Genomic DNA, 16,917 nt, shown 5'->3' with positions numbered 1-16,917 from the left:
CACACGGACCTGTGCCACGCCTCCTACTCAGCACGTGTACGGAACAGAACTCTACTCCACGCTGCTCCTGGGCAAAGACTGCTACGCTGAAATAAGTCCATCATGTGTACTGCAGAACATGAAAAACAGCTATGATTAGCTTTCTATGTAGGAGCTTACTCCTTTATTCAGAGCACAGACCTGTGAACGCCACTGTGATAATTACTTATTTCAACTCCATCTAAATCCCAATCATTAAAAAGATAAAATGGTTTATGCTTGGACAGTTTTTCAAAGGCTTTCTGCACCAGAGTCTCAGTTTCTTGTCCAGCCAGCGGCAGCTACTCAGAACGTCACTCTTTGATGCCGTGGTGGAAGCGGAGTCCGTGGGCTCAGGAGGATGGTTTGCTTCCTTCTTAATCCTGCTACACGGTGGGAGCCCAGCTCAACGGGAACACGTCTTTCTGTCAGTAGCATTTTTTTTTAACTACTTTTTTCTGGAATTAAGTTATCCAAATATTTGATCTACTCTGCTGTTTTCCTCGACTTTCCACGATAGGGACATTCATCTTGCTGATAACCGTGCCGACACACTAAATGAGCAGAACCATTACCAGTGCACTCTTACTGAGCACTGCTCCACGTTTAAGCCATCTGTTGCTTTTCCCTATTTTGTGGGTAAGAGTTTCAGGAAAAGAACACCCATTTTTCTGTAAGACAGTTCACTTTTTTCTTTTTAGGTAATATGTAAGGCATCAAAACACAGTAACTACAATAATCCTTCAGCATATAAGTAACACTTGTCCTGAGCTTCCCAGGTGGCTCAGTGGTAAAGAATCCACCTGCCAATGCAGGAGACCTGGGTTCGATCCCTAGGTTGGGATGATCCCCTGGAGAAGGAAATGGCAACCCACTCCAGTATTCTTGCCTGGAGAATTCCATGGAGAAAGGAGCCTGGTGGGCTATAGTCCATGGCGTCGCAAAGAGTCAAACACAACTGAGTGACTAAACAACAAAAACAACAAACATCGGCCCTATCGTTTATCCTGACTCTTAAATTTGGAAGGGCTTTGCTAGAGCAAAGCTTGCAATTTCTATACAATCAAATCAATCTTCCCTTTGTGGTCTGGTTTTGATATCATGTGAAGAAAGATCTTCCATACTCCAAGTTATCAACACTTTGGGGATTTCTTTTTTTTAATATTTAAATCTTAATTTACTTTTCCATTGGCCTAACATCACTTACTGAAAACCAAGCTTTTCCTTCCAGATATATTTTATCATTTATTAAATACAATCCTATGCATTTATGTCTGGTCAGACTTTTCTCTATTCTCTGACTGAACTAACAGACTCTTCAGGTGTAAGTTTAACGCTATTTTAAATATAGTATTTTTATGTGTCTTATTACCAGTGCAAGTTCTCTCTGTAGCATTTTTCTTTACTAGATTTTTCCTGCTTGTCCTGGCATATTTTTTGTTTATGACTTCAAAATCATTTTAAATAACAACAAACACCTTCTTTAGATGTAAGCTGGATACTATCAAACTTACAGACCAGAAAAGAACACTGACATTTCTTCTCCTTATCAAGAATACAGCATGTTTCTCCATTTAAACATCTTTCACGCCTCCCAGGATGGATGGGTATGTGTGCGTGTGCAGGCTTGCAGCCTGACCTCCAGAGTGTACTCCATGCTGCCTCACAGCTTTTGCGGCTCATGACTCTGGGACTTGCCCTCCATTCTGTTTTCTGGAGACTGTGATTATATTCTCTGCAAACAAGGAAGCTCTTGATGGTTCTAGACAACCCCAGGTGAAACAGGTTTCTTTATGGCCGGGCTTCTCTGAGACCGATTACTGAGATTTTCCATGAGAGGAAAATGTATTAATATGCGTGATTTCCAAACTTACTGATCAATGGGTCCCTTCTGGCAATACTCTGATACCTCACAGAACTAGTGTTTCAAGGAAGGCACTAATGATAAGATGGTACCATTTCTCCTGCACAGGACCTTGTCATGATGGATACTGAGTCTCTAATGCTCTGTATCTCAGCCACAGTAGGCTCCTCTATCTCTCTCGAGGTGCCTCTGGGGTGCTGGCCAACACTCCCAGTGATGGACAAGCACCATGACAGCCCAGTAATCATCACTTCCAAGTCTTGTTTCCGCCCACTCACAAGTCATCCTTCTTTTCTAGAATACGGATCTTCTACCCAGCTTATTTTTCTCAATGTGTATCATTCTGTTATTTTTAAAATCCTATTGGCATTTATGAGAAACGTGTGCTTCCCAGGTGGCTCAGTGGTGAAGAATCCGCCTGCGAATGTAGGAGACATGGGTTCAATCCCTGATCTGGAAGGATCCCACGTGCCAGGGGCAACAAAGCCCGTGCACAACAACTACTGAGCCCGTGTTCTGGAGCCCGGGAGCTGCAATCACTGAGCCCATGTGTCCCAGAACCTGTGCTCCACAAGAGAAGCCACTGCAATGCGAAGCCCACGCACAACCAGAGAGTAGCTCCCGCTCGCCACAACTGGTGAAAGCCCACGAGCAGCAGTGTAGACCCAGGGCAACCAAAAATAAATACAAAAGAAATGTAATAGAAATGTGGTCCATGTCCAATTAGCACAAGTCCTCTGTACCTCAAATAGTCCACCAGGCCACTTCCATTTTTATACATTAAATACAAGAAAGCAAACCTTTAGTAAAGTCAGATTATGAATAACCCGTTGTTACTCAAAGCCAGTAGCAGCTGAGTAAAATCCAGCACAAACAGTAGGCATTCAACTTCAAACCACCTCGCTAACAAAAGTAGTAACAGTAAAGTCACGATCAAGACAGGTTACTGTGCTGGTGTGGCCCGCTTCACTTGTACCGTGAGCATCAGGATCGCTGAAGTGAGTCAGGACTGCAGATACCTGTCCACAGGCAGACAGGTGAAAAGCCCCTCCCTGCCTCTCGGCCAGCACGTCACCCACACGCCACATCAACACAGGACGCTAGGGGACAGGGTTCACTCGGGGTCATAGGCACGGTGCAGGAGAACAGAAAGCAGGAAGAACCAAGCAAGTGTCTCATAAATAAAAAATATACAAGTACAATAGCCTCACACAAAACACTAATCTCTGTACCTTGATACAAATAATACACAGATGAGTTAATGACAAACTATGATATTTTATAATACATCTGAGCAAAGAAGTATAATATCCAAAATCCTATATCAAGTATGTTTATATATTGAGCTACAAAAGAGGTCTTCTCAACTAATAAAGGGTATGAATCAAAGCTGGCCATCTCAAGGATCTGGACATCCACCAGTAAATGAATCCAATTTGCTTCTATCTTCTGCTGTATCCGTGACAGAACTTTAGGAACGCAGCTGAATGGAATGGTCAGCCTTGCAGCGCCTCCACGGCTAGGGGAGATGCTGAGATGTGCAGGGAGCAGGTCAGACCTGGCCCTGCCCTCGTGGAGCCTCCCATCCAGCAGCTGGGAGATGCTGACCGGACCCACTGGCAGAGGAGAGGCTGCTGGAGCGATAGGACCAAGAGAAGCAGGAGGACAGGGTGAGACGCCATCTGAGCAGTGTCCGTCACCTGGGAGAAACCGCCTGGACACATAGGCTCTGAGGGCAGAGACACCAAAGTCACAAGCACAGTGAACACAAATGAGCAGTACCTGGTTTCCGGATCAAGGGAATCCACAAGTTTCTTATCAGCTAGTAACCTCTGCAAACTTTGATATAATTCCACATTTGTGTTCAACCTAGAAAAATTACAAATGAAAAAAATTAAATGATTTTCTAGTAACTTCTGGTTTGGCTTTCCATGAAGAAAACAGTGTCGAGTTATAGCGCACACCTGGCCAGAGGCCAAAGGCTTGGACCATTGTTTCATTTCTTCTTCCGATCAGGAATAGCATAACCACTGTTAGTACAGGGAAGGCAGCGTGTGAGAACAACGTGTCCCAGGTGGTAAAAGTGTAAACCTAAAGCCACATGAAACAGCTGCAGCCAGAAGAGCAGATAGGACCTGAGCCCACCTCCATCGAGAGCCAGCCTCGTGGGGTCAAGCGAAGACACTGGGCCGACACTCCCGACAGCACCTCTCGACAGGCCGCGGCTTCTGCCGTCCGCCCCGGAGCCAGGAGCGCAGGGCCCGTAGGGCAGGTTGCGCCCGGAGCCCGGCAGACAAGAGTCCAGGCCGGCGCCCGGAGCTCCTGCTCATCTCCGGGGAGCCCCTGCTCCTGTCCCGTCACCATGCTGGGGTCCCAGCTTGCCGCAACCAGTTCACCCATCGAGGAGCCAGTTTTCACAGCCACCGTCCCCAAGAGCGTGAGAGCTGCTGGTGTGGATAGCAAGGCAGGCCCCGGGCCCCGCCAGGAGCCCCCGTGGGGAGAGGAGCCCCCTCTCCCAGCCGCCTCTGGTCTCAGAGACACAGGCCCTGATGGGAGCCTGACACCCTTCCCAGGGGGCGTCCTGCCCCTCCCTGTTACCCTAACAAGCACACTTAGTTTACCTCAGAAGCACTTTAAAATGATTGACTCCCCCCCGGCCCGGCCTGCTGCAGCACCCTCGACACCTTTATGGCCTCCCCAGGGCCAGCCCTGGGGACCGCAAGGCCACCACATGGAGGTGAGCCGCTGGCCTCGCCCTGCAGACCCGGCATCGGGGTGACAGCACTTTAGCCACCACCTGCCCCAGATGCTAAAGGGCCCGTAACCCAGGGGGAGGAGGGTCCCAGGCATCTGCTATGCCCGCCCCCGCCCCCATCACAGGCGTTTTAGTCACTGTCTCCCCTTCCCACAGCAACCTCGAGAGCAGATCACTGTGCCAGCCGTCGACAGGATGAGGACCGAGTGATGGGACAGGCAGGGAAGCAGCCCAGAGTCCTATGGTGGGCACCCCCTCCCCGGCTAGCACCCCCAGGGAGCCCACACCCACTTCTCCACCATGGTGCCGATGCTCCGACAAGCCTCCTCCGCAGCCTCCCTGAACGCTGCCTCGGGGTGAGCAATCTTCACAAAATCGGCCTAAAGGAGACACAAACCAGAAGGACATTTATGGGAAGCCCGCTCCCAGGGTCTGAGGGCGAAAATGAAAATGTGCCGTCTGGCTTCACCCGGGCATTTCCATTCCTGGAATTCTCCTTCTCACTGCACATTCATGAATCCCGTTATTCCTGGGAACCGAGTCGGTTTCATTCCAAAGAAAACTTTTACCAACTTTTAAACATGAAGTAGATTCTTCCTCATTGTATTGTTCAAAACAGCACACTCTGTTTTCAAATAATCCAGAACTTTCTAGCGTTCACACCATAGTTCTCACACAAGGACACTGACCTGGCTCCAGGGAGCCTCTCTGGGAGGCTCTGCCTGTTTGAACAGACGCCTGGTGCGGTTTCCAGGCTGAGTGAACTTCACTCCAGCCTTTGCGCAAAAGAAAAAGGTATGTTCTCGGCTGCCTTTAAATCAACATGAATTCCCAGGGGCAGCCTGCCCGGCACAAGACTAGGGCTGCTATTGTGGCTTTAGAATTTAACTAAGCCAGAATCCTCTTTTTTAAATGTGCAAAACTAGATTTTAGACTTCATGTTAATTACAGGGGAAAATGCGGGGAAACTGCAAAATACTACATGTATTCTTCATTCTCATGAAAACAACATGAGCATAACAGGAAATAAATCACCACAAAGTAAAATTTCCTGATTTTATTATCAAATAGTTTTCAACGTAGAAACATTTAAATCCATAGCCTGAGACGACATCTGACGCGACAGTAGGACAGCATTAGTAGAATGGCACCTGAGAAGCGAGCTGCGTAAAGTTTACAACAAGTTATACAAACCACTTGTCTCCATGCCGCAGATTTACAAACAACATTAACATTCAAAACATCATTTTAAAACTCGTTTTTGATAGTGATGAGGTAAGCAATACTGTTACACAGGGACTGCATTAAGAAAAAGAAAACAAAGGACCAGTCGGTGGGAAATGTAGTTTATAAAATCTATGCCTTATGTTACTGATCTTACTAGCAGACAAAACCTTAAAAATTCAAATATGAATAATGTTCTCTGAATTTTTTTTACCCAAAGATGAAGATTCTTGAGAGTCCCTTGGACCGCAACAAGATCAAACCAATCAATCCTAAAAATCAGTCCTGAATATTCATTGGAAGGACTGATGCTGAAGCTGAAACTCCCATACTTTGGCCACCTGATGCAAAGAGCAGACTCACCGGAAAAGACTCATTGGAAAAGATGCTGGGAAAGACTGAAGGCAGGAGGGGGAGAGGGCGACAGGATGAGATGGTTGGATGGCATCGCTGACTCAATGGATATGAGTTTGGTTAAGCTCCGGGAGTTGTTGATGGACCGGGAAGCCTGGCATGCTGCAGTCCACTGGGTCGCAAAGAGTCGGGCACGACTGAGTGACTGAACTGAACTGTACATATATAAGTCACATCCTAGCCTTTTTGAATGAAATATCAAACTTCATAAACACAAAAACTTTAAAAATAGAACAAGTTACAGAGCAGAGAAGCTAAAATCTTCTAGGGAAAAGCAGGAGTGAAAATGTGGAACAAACGATGGCACACTGGAATTAAAGTGGAGCAGGATGACAAACACAGCAAGTTCTGGGATTTCTGAGCACAAAGCTGACACCTGCTCTCAGGTAAGTGAGACCTACTGACAGCATCTACCTTTCAGGTTCCAGTGACACGACCAAACAGAGGAGGTTCTGAGAGCACGTCTGTCACACTCCCGTGGGACAACCACATCCTGGAGGGACAGAACCCAAACCCAGAGCAGCCAGGAAGCAACTGAAGGAGCCAGAAGCATAGCTCACCTGACTCCCAGGAAAAGCCTTCAGGAGGAATATCCTGTCCCTTTCTTTACAAGTGGGACACCTGCAGTGGGGACTGTATGGTGATCAACAATCAGGAGTATGACTGCACAGAGCAGGAGGAAGGAAACTTCCAGAAAAGGAAAAAGCAGAGATGGGGACTGCTACGCTGGGGAAAAAGTCAACCTCAAAAGGTAAATACAATTCCATTTACCTGACACTTTAGAAACGACAAACTATAGGAATGGAGAACAGGTCAGAGGTCACCAGGTGAGAGGTGAAGTGGGTGTGACCCTCACGGAGTGTTTTGGGTGATGGAAGAGGCACGCATCATGGGGGTGGCTGCATGCATACAGGATCAACACAGAATGGCGCCGGACCCTGCACGAAGCTGATCTTACTATACGACGTCTCACAAGATGGGCAGGCGACCTTCCTGTCACTCCAGTGAAGGTTCTGTCTGGCCCAGGTGGCAGCCAGCCCCTGGAATGGTGAGAATGCAGCCTCCGTGGTCACACTGTCTGGACTCATGCCCAGATCCATGGCTCACAGGCCGGGGGACTTATCCTCTGAGTGCCTCTTTCCTTTTTGGAAGGCAGATATGCAAGGAGATTAAATCAGCCCATCCAGGTACAGCCCTTGCCAGGGTCAGGTTAAAGGCAGTCCACACCAGAGCACAACCACCACACGCTTGGAGTCTATGTCTGCCTCACGGGGCTGTGTTCCTGGTGCCTGGCTCTGGCTGGGGGCCCCATGGAGAATGAACATGGAGGAACAGCTGTACAGACAGGAAGGGTTGCGGCCTGCAGGCCCCTACACCCGACAACGTCTTCACCCACAGGACCGCTCGAGACGCGGCCCCTGGCCGAGAGGAGTCCGGCTCCCAACTCAGCTGGCAGAGACCTGCGTGCACTTCTATCTCAACTCCAAGTGTGGGGGAAAGACGCTTTTATACATTGTTTGATGTAAACACCTTATTTTGAACTAGAAGATATTCCTGAACAGGTTTATAAAATCTATTTTATAAGAATTTTATTATAAATGCACAGATAAGCATTCTACTAGAATTTCAGTAGAAGCTCTCATAAATGAAGAACCTTTGTCACATGAAGACTCTTCCCCATGTGAGTAATCCCTCTTTAATTGCATGTTACACGGCTGTTTGATTACATACACATACTCAAGTTTAAGTTCTAACTGTGACCTTTTCCTGTACATTCTTTCCCTTCAGTAGCTCACTTCACAATAACAAACGACGGCCAACAGCTCTCAAACACTTCAGACGTTCTCCACCTTGCAGTCCACTACTGAACCTCATAACCTGGACTGAAACTGTAACAGTGGGGGAGGCGGCCTTCAGCCCCAGCCTGGCACCTCACTCACCAGGTCGGCCACCCTGCACAAGGAGTCCGAGAGCTCGTCGAAGATGAGCACGGTCTGCGGCCCGGGCGGCGTGGCGCACACGCGCCGCACCAGCTGCTCCGTCTTCCTCAGGGCCCTCTCCTGGGCCACGCAGAATCCTTCTGGGGCACTGAGCTCAGGAACGCCAAAGAGACCCTGGAACCCAAAGAACAGCTCCCACTGAGAACTGAGCACGTGAACTGGGGGTATTACAGACAAACACTTTTCTCATACAGAAAATCTCAGCTTTCATTGGTATTTCTTATCATCATGACAACTGTCATCACAGGTATCCCTCTCACGTTCCCCGAGATGTTCCACGTACACGACACCGGAATGGAATTTTTCTTCAATTCTTATTTTACAAAAAAAAAAAAAAAATAGAATGATACACACTCAAAATCCAGCTCTGTCACTACCACAGAACAGCCAGGATTACATGACACACATTAAAAAAAAACATTTTAGCAGTGCCTTGCACGCAGAAAGCATTAATTTAACAGGTGGCAACTGTAACCACCATCTGCTGTGTGACCCTCGTCAAGTTCTCACTCCTCCTTGGCCTAATGTCTTCACAGGACCCAGGGGGTTAATAGATGCTCGGACCCAGGAATCAGGGGACTCCATTCTCAGGACCCTGCCGGGCACTGAGTGAGGTCCAGGACACGGCACCCAGTACTCCACAGACAATGCAACAGGGACCACAAGCGGACAACTGAGCACATACATATCTTTAAAAGATCGAATAAGCATGCCAAACCAAGTCACAGGCTGAAACTGGCAGCAAACACTGTACTTTCCACAAGCATCCCAACACCTTGAAGATAAAAATCACTAATGTAATGGGAGGGACCGTCTTCTTGCACTGGTTCCATCATACTTGCTGCAACAGTCGGGAAGGCAGTGTTCTATCACTCAGAACCCACAAGCACTTCTTACACGTGCAGTGCATGCCAAACGTGCACCATGGACTTTCAGGGGCTCTCGTAGGGCACAAACTAGCACCCTCCTTTTACAGATAAGGAAACACTCTCAGAGGCTGAACAGGTCTGTGGTCACTAGGTCACAAGTGCAAGAGATGGGACTTGAACGTGCTCCAAGCACCCCTACAGCCTACGCTTTCTCTGCACGTGGACTGCAGCTTGCATTGGAAAGTCTCTTTGCAGAAGGCCAGCACCAGGACTAGGAACCCTGCTCTTCCATCAGTTTAACCAGCAACCCAACACAGGGCCTGACATAGGTGAGAACTCAGGAATCAGGCAAACTAACAAGCCAAACGCTTAGCTGTGCAGATCAGATGTGTAGATGCTTGCCAACTGCAGGGAATACGAAGAGGTGAAACTGAGGCCTGTCAGGCCCACAGTTTCTGCAGGACTGGAGGCAAGAGACTGTTAACTTCTGTTCAAAATACATTGAGTTGGAGAAAATAAAGACAAGGGCAGAGTAGAATCAGGGCCAAAGCCTTCTCTGGTCTTTATAGTGATCTAATCTGATTCAGTTACAGACTGTTTGTTGTCACCTCTCAGCACACTGCCCCACACTCCTCTCAGGAATTCTGAACCTCAGCCTATCAGTTATGGCCATGTTGAAAACCTACATACGCCTTAAGGTTTCTTTTTTGAAATAAAAGCCAACTCACATATTTGAAAATCTGCTATCAACACCTAAAATCATGATGTATAAAAGAAAAATGAATAAAGCTAAAAAGAGTTCTATTTCATCCACCTTTCATGTGGATGAAGTTCTATTTCATAACCCTTCATGCCTTTCTGCTCAGCACCCACAGGTCCTGCTGATTCTCAATATCAGCGTTATTTACCCCCAAAGAAGCTTGTGCAGCAAATTTCATTCAACGGTAGTTTTAAAACAAAAAAAACTGGGGGGGTAAATATGAAAAACTCAATTATGAGGCCCACTGTAACCACATCCCTGATTCATCTTTCCAAGAGAAGCAACAGTAAATAATCATGGGGAAAAAAAAAAAAAGTAACAATGTAAACTGAGCAAAATCCCTAAATGCAAAGCAAAGCAGGCACAGGTGAGTCCCTTCCAAGCTTCCTTTCCTTCCGCCCTCAATCCAGTCATTAACTCAGTGAGTGTCAGGAGCCCGTGGTTGGGCGGGGAGGGAGGTTGGTTGGTTGGGACCAGCAGCGGTTGCGGACTGTTACAGAAGTGATGGACAAGCAGCAAGTCCTCCTGTAGAGCCCAGGGAGCCACATTCAACATCCTGCGACAAGCACAATGGAAGAGAACGTGAAAAAGGAGCTGAGCTACTGTGGTGCGCAGCGGAGAGTAACACCGCACTGTGCATCAACCAGACTGCGACAAAGTGAGTTTGGAGAGAGGAGGATCCAATCACGAGTGTCTGCGGCACGCCAGATCCCGCGCGCGTGCGGACGGACAGACCGCCGGGACAACCAAAAGGCGGCGACCGGCGACGGGGAGGGTCTCCGCGGTGGGCAGCGCCGCCTCGGAGGCCAGTCCCGCGTTTTACAGGAAAAGAAGAGGCCAGAGCTTTGAACAGAACTGACGAGGGCATCAGGGGGAGACTAGCGACACTGACCACCGAGGCCCCTCCCGGAGTAGTGACACCACAGGCGGGCCCGCCTCACCCGGGCGGGGCCGGGTGGGCAGGGGTCCGCGGGGGCAGGAGCCGGACCCGCACGCGGGGCCGCCCCCAGCACCAGCGCCTCAGAGCGGGGACCCCAAGGTCACCGCGGACCGGCGACCCCCGCCGCCCGCGCCCCCAGACCCCGCTCACCCCGCGCTCGCCGGACCAGTCCAGGCGGCGGCCCTGGGGCTGCACGGTGAAGGCGGCGCCCACCGGGGACCAGCGGGTGCTGACCCGCCGCACGCGGAGCCCGGCCCGCAGGCCGCCCAGCCTCCGGGCGCACAGCATCGCGCCGCGTTTCCTGGGCAGCGCCCGCGCTCCACGTGACCTCGCGCTTCCGGGAGGGCCGGGGCCGCACGGCCAGAGCGTCGCCCGCCGACGTCCGCCGCGTGGAGCGCCACCGCGCGCCGGGAGTGGGCACCGCAGACGCCCCGCCCTGCCACGAGGCCGGGCGGCGGCCGGGGACCCGCGAGAGCGGCCGGCACGGCGCGGGCCCTTACAGTGGACCGAAACCCGTCGGCCTCCGCTCCAGGAAGGAGCGCTGCACGTGCGCTGCACTGCACGTGCGAGCCTTGCGGCCAGAGCTGTCGGCCGACCTCGGTCCGCTGACCGTGAACTCACGGAGATCGACGACATACCAACGGACGGAGATCTGGGCCGGGAGGGCAGCGGCAGAGAGGGCGAGGGCTGGGGCCAGAAGGGTCCCTCCCGGTGTCCGCGGGGGGCAGAGGCCATGGAAGGATGGGAGCCTCACCTGGACGGCCCACAAGAATGACCCTACCCAAGGGCAGCCCCAAGCCTGCTGCTGCGGCCTCGCCTGGGCTTTGCGCAGGACCGGACGCCCAGACCAGCTCCATTCAGGCCTGAAGGATGCCTTGAGCCGAGGACCAGGCCGAGGGGCATCGTGTCTCACCTGAGTGCAGTGGCAGTAGAGTCCGCCCTGCCAACACCTGTGGGCTGTGAGCAGCCCCAGAACATTCTCTCAAGTTCCAGAATCTAGGGCCAAATTCCATCCTAACAACGCCTTAGTGTTAAACGGAGTTTGGTTTTAATTTAGCCTGGTCGGGAGAAAAAGCCCTAGTGATCAAAATGATAAGATATTTAAAATTGACTTAAGGCAAGTGCCTGGGAGGGCCTGCACAGTTCTCTACAACTTACCTACAGATTCTGCGTTTGTGTATATGCGGCAAAGCGTGATTTCATTTTCTGCAGGCTTTTTAATGAAAGATTTCAAGTTATTTAAAATCCCCCATTCAGGTCAGGAAACAACAGTTAAAACTGGACATAGAACAACAGACTGGTTCCAAATAGGAAAAGGAGTATGTCAAGGCTGTATATCGTCACCCTGCTTATTTAACTTATATGCAGAGTACATCATAAGAAACGCTGGGCTGGAGGAAGCACAAGCTGGAATCAAGATTGCTGGGAGAAATATCAATAACCTCAGATATGCAGATACCACCACCATTATGGCAGAAACTGAAGAACTAAAGAGCCTCTTGATGAAAGTGAAAGAGGAGAGTGAAAAAGTTGGCTTAAAGCTCAGTTCAGTTCAGTACAGTGGCTCAGTCATGTCCGACTCTTTGCGACCCCATGAATCGCAGCATGCCAGGCTTCCCTGTCCATCACCATCTCCTGGAGTTCAGTATTCAGAAAACTAAGATCATGGCATCCGGTCCCATCACTTCATGGCAAATAGATGGGGAAACAGTGTCAGACTTTATTTTGGGGGGCTCCAAAATCACTGCAGATGGTGACTGCAGCCATGAAATTAAAAGACGCTTACTCCTTGGAAGGAAAGTTATGACCAACCTGTGGTGGTGGTGGTTTAGTCACTAAGTCGTGTCCAACTTGTGACCCCATGGACTGTAGCTGCCAGGCTCCTCTGTCCATGGGATTCTCCAGGCAAGAATACTGGAGTGGGTTGCCATTTCCATCTCCAGGGGAGCTTCCCAACCAAGGTATCGAACCCGGGTCTCCTGCATTGCAGGGAGACGCTTTAACCTCAACCTAGATAGCATATTAAAAAGCAGAGACGTTACTTTGCCAACAGAGATCCGTCTAGTCAAGGCCATGGTTTTTCCAGTGGTCATGTATGGATGTGAGAGTTGGACTGTGAAGAAAGCTGAGTGCCGAAGAATTGATGCTTTTGAACTGTGGTGTTGGAGAAGACTCTTGAGAGTCCCTTAGACTGCAAGAAAGATCCAATCAGTCCATCCTAAAGGAGATCAGTCCTGGGTGTTCATTGGAAGGACTGATGCTGAAGCTGAAACTCCAGTGCTCTGGCCACCTGATATGAAGAGCATTTGAAAAGACCCTAATGCTGGGAAAGATTGAAGGCAGGAGGAGAAGGGGACAACAGAGGATGAGATGGTTGGATGGCATCACCGACTTGATGGACATGGGTTTGGGTGGACTTCAGGAGTTGGTGATGGACAGGGAGGCCTGGCGTGCTGCTATTCATGGGGTTGCAAAGAGTCGGACACGACTGAGCGACTGAACTGAACTGAAAGTCCTTACTCCATGGTGATTAATACTACGCTGTCTGTGACTGGTTGGTCCTTGGGGCGGCCACATTTCCGGTCTGCGTGGCAGGACCCTACACACATGTCAAATGTGTCATGTAAAAAAATTTATCTATATTTTGACAGAAGTACTTATTTGTCATAATTTTTTAAAGGAGTTTCAAGTCTGAGAACCTTTTTTGAGTCCAGAATGGTTTTTATAGAAAGGTAACAAACCATTTTAAATGCAGACACTGAAGCCTGCAAACACCCTCAGAGCATGATGACTTGGGCTGCATTTACAAAGTGTGTTGTGTCTCAGAGAACCTGGCAGAGTCAGACTTGTAAAAACTGCAGAGATCCACAGCTGAAGCCCCAAATACTTTGGCCATCTGATTTGAAGAGCTGACTCACTGGAAAAGACCCTGATGCTGGGAAAGACTGAGGGCAAGATTAGAAGGGGACGACAGGATGACATGGTTGGACAGCATCATCAACTTAATGGACATGAATCTGAGCAAACTCTGGGAGATAATGAAGGACAAGGAAGCCTGGTGCAATGCAGTCCATGGGGTTATAACAACAAAATGGAAATGATTTCTGTATACTGCCAAAGTTTTCCAAAACCACCAAGTAATTTTTCAATAATTCATCTGTAGCAGTGTGCCTGCTTGTAGTGATAATTCAGAAAATTCCCATTTTCCAGAGGAATGAAGACACTGTCACAACCATACTGGCTTGGTTGGCATGTGGCGGGAGTGGCTGTAAGTTCCTCAAGAGAACTAACGATGCCCCAGGCTGCGGTTTGGAAGGTGCTGTTGCTCAAATATGCACCAGGCTTACGCCCTCTTGCTTGCTGTCTGTGCTAAGTTGTTTCAGTCTTGTCTGACTCTTTACGACCCCATGGACTGTAGCCCACTAGGCTCCTCCATCCATGGGATTCTCCAGGCACGAATACTGGAGTGGGTTGCCATGACCCCCTCCAGGGTATCCTCCCGACCCAGGGATCAAACCTGCCTCTCTTATGTCTCTTGCATTGGCAGGTGGGTTCGTTACCACTAATGCCACCTGGGAAGCCCATCTCTTGCTTATTAGTTGCTCTCATCTAATAGCAGTAAATGCCTGGATTTAATGTAGGTATATTTAAACCTTTTAGAAGGGTCCTGGGACCATGCACAGTTATTCAGTTCAACCACTATCTCACGATCAGAGACAGAATCACAAAAGGGCTGAAAACTCACCCAAGTCCAACTCCTTTGTTGTGGCTGAAACAACACCTCGATTCTTGGTCTTGGGTTGTTTCCACTATAATCCTGCCACCCCCTCTCCTTGGACCAGAGACCACTTGAGATTCTTTCAGACAACAGCAGTAGTAACACTGCTGCTGCTGCTAAGTCACTTCAGACGTGTCCGACTCTGTGCGACCCCATAGACAGCAGCCCAACAGGCTCTGCCGTCCCTGGGATTCTCCAGGCAAGAATACTGGAGTGGGTTGCCATTTCCTTCTCAATGCATGAAAGTGAAAAGCGAAAGGGAAGTCACTCAGTCGTATCTGACTCTTCGTGACCCCATGGACCGCAGCCTACCAGGCTCCTCTGTCCATGGGATTTTCCACATGGACATCACCAGATGGTCAACACCAAAATCAGATTAATTATATTCTTTGCAGCCAAAGATGGAGAAGCTCTATACAGTCAACAAAAACAAGACCAGGAGCTGACTGTGGCTCAGATCATGAAGTCCTTATTGCCAAATTCAGACTTAAATTGAAGAAAGTAGGGAAAACCACTAGACCATTCAGGCATGGCCTAAATCAAATCCCTTATGATTATACAGTGGAAGTGAGAAATAAATTTAAGAGTCTAGATCTGATAGATAGAGTGCCTGATGAACTATGGAATGAGGTTCGTGACATTGTACAGGAGACAGGGATCAAGACCATCCCCATGAAAAAGAAATGCAAAAAAGCAAAATGGCTGTCTAGGGAGGCCTTACAAATAGCTGTGAAAAGAAGAGAGGCGAAAAGCAAAGGAGAAAAGGAAAGATATAAGCATCTGAATGCAGAGTTCCAAAGAATAGCAAGAAGAGATAAGAAAGCCTTCTTCAGCGATCAATGCAAAGAAATAGAGGAAAACAACAGAATGGGAAAGACTAGAGATCTCTTCAAGAAAATTAGAGATACCAAGGGAACGTTTCATGCAAAGATGGGCTCGATAAAGGACAGAAATGGTCTGGACCTAACAGAAGCAGAAGATATTAAGAAGAGGTGGCAAGAATACACGGAAGAACTGTACAAAAAGATCTTCACGACCCAGATAATCATGATGATGTGATCACTAATCTAGAGCCAGACATCTTGGAATGTGAAGTCAAGTGGGCCTTAGAAAGCATCACTACAAACAAAGCTAGTGGAGGTGATGGAATTCCAGTTGAGCTATTTCAAATCCTGAAAGATGATGCTGTGAAAGTGCTGCACTCAATATGCCAGCAAATTTGGAAAACTCAGCAGTGGCCACAGGACTGGAAAAGGTCAGTTTTCATTCCAATCCCAAAGAAAGGCAATGCCAAAGAATGCTTTAACTACCCCACAATTGCACTCATCTCACATGCTAGTAAAGTAATGCTCAAAATTCTCCAAGCCCGGCTTCAGCAATACGTGAACCTTGAACTCCCTGATGTTCAAGCTGGTTTTAGAAAAGGCAGAGGAACCAGAGATCAAATTGCCAACATCCGCTGCATCATTGAAAAAGCAAGAGAGTTCCAGAAAAACATCTATTTCTGCTTTATTGACTATGCCAAAGCCTTTGACTGTGTGGATCACAATCAACTGTGGGAAATTCTTAAAGAGATGGGAATACCAGACCACCTGACCTGCCTCTTGAGAAATCTGTGTGCAGGTCAGGAAGCAACAGTTAGAACTGGACATGGAACAGCAGACTGGTTCCAAATAGGAAAAGGAGTACGTCAAGGCTGTATATTGCCACCCTGCTTATTTAACTTCTATGCAGAGTACATCATGAGAAACGCTGGACTGGAAGAAACACAAGCTGGAATCAAGATTGCCGGGAGAAATATCAATCACCTCAGATATGCAGATGACACCACCCTTATGGCAGAAAGTGAAGAGGAGCTAAAAGGCCTCTTGATGAAAGTGAAAGAGGAGAGTGAAAAAGTTGGCTTAAAGCTCAACATTTAGAAAATGAAGATCATGGCATCTGGTCCCATCACTTCATGGGAAATAGATGGGGAAACAGTGGAAACAGTGTCAGACTTTATTTTGGGGGGCTCCAAAATCACTGCAGATGGTGACTGCAGCCATGAAATTAAAAGACGCTTACTCCTTGGAAGAAAAGTTATGACCAACCTAGATAGTATATTCAAAAGCAGAGATATTACTTTGCCAACTAAGGTCCGCCTAGTCAAGGCTATGGTTTTTCCTGTGGTCATGTATGGATGTGAGAGTTGGACTGTGAAGAAGGCTGAGCACTGAAGAATTGATGCTTTTGAACTGTGGTGTTGGAGAAGAGTCTTGAGGGTCCCTTGGACTGCAAGGAGATCCAACCAGTCCA

At 48.6% G+C, this 16,917-nt stretch overlaps 1 protein-coding gene across 1 annotated transcript in view; it reads right to left on the bottom strand.

Moving 5' to 3' along the window:
- LOC120882949 (mitochondrial intermediate peptidase) overlaps positions 1–11,177 on the bottom strand; it is a 79,417-nt gene extending 68,240 nt beyond the window's left edge. The window contains exons 1-4 of the mRNA XM_040266784.1: positions 10,995–11,177; positions 8,216–8,389; positions 4,929–5,017; positions 3,665–3,751 (exon numbers count right to left, since the gene is read on the bottom strand). Of these exons, the coding sequence (XP_040122718.1) occupies positions 3,665–3,751; positions 4,929–5,017; positions 8,216–8,389; positions 10,995–11,132 (488 nt within the window). The 5' untranslated portion in view covers positions 11,133–11,177. The remainder of the gene's footprint in view (positions 1–3,664; positions 3,752–4,928; positions 5,018–8,215; positions 8,390–10,994) is intronic.
- Between the last annotated feature and the right edge of the window lie 5,740 nt (positions 11,178–16,917).

This window comes from Oryx dammah, unplaced genomic scaffold (genome assembly GCF_014754425.2).
Source record: "Oryx dammah isolate SB20612 unplaced genomic scaffold, SCBI_Odam_1.1 HiC_scaffold_24, whole genome shotgun sequence".
In the NCBI taxonomy this organism is placed as follows: domain Eukaryota; kingdom Metazoa; phylum Chordata; class Mammalia; order Artiodactyla; family Bovidae; genus Oryx; species Oryx dammah.
This window is presented reverse-complemented; position numbering and strand designations above follow the sequence as displayed.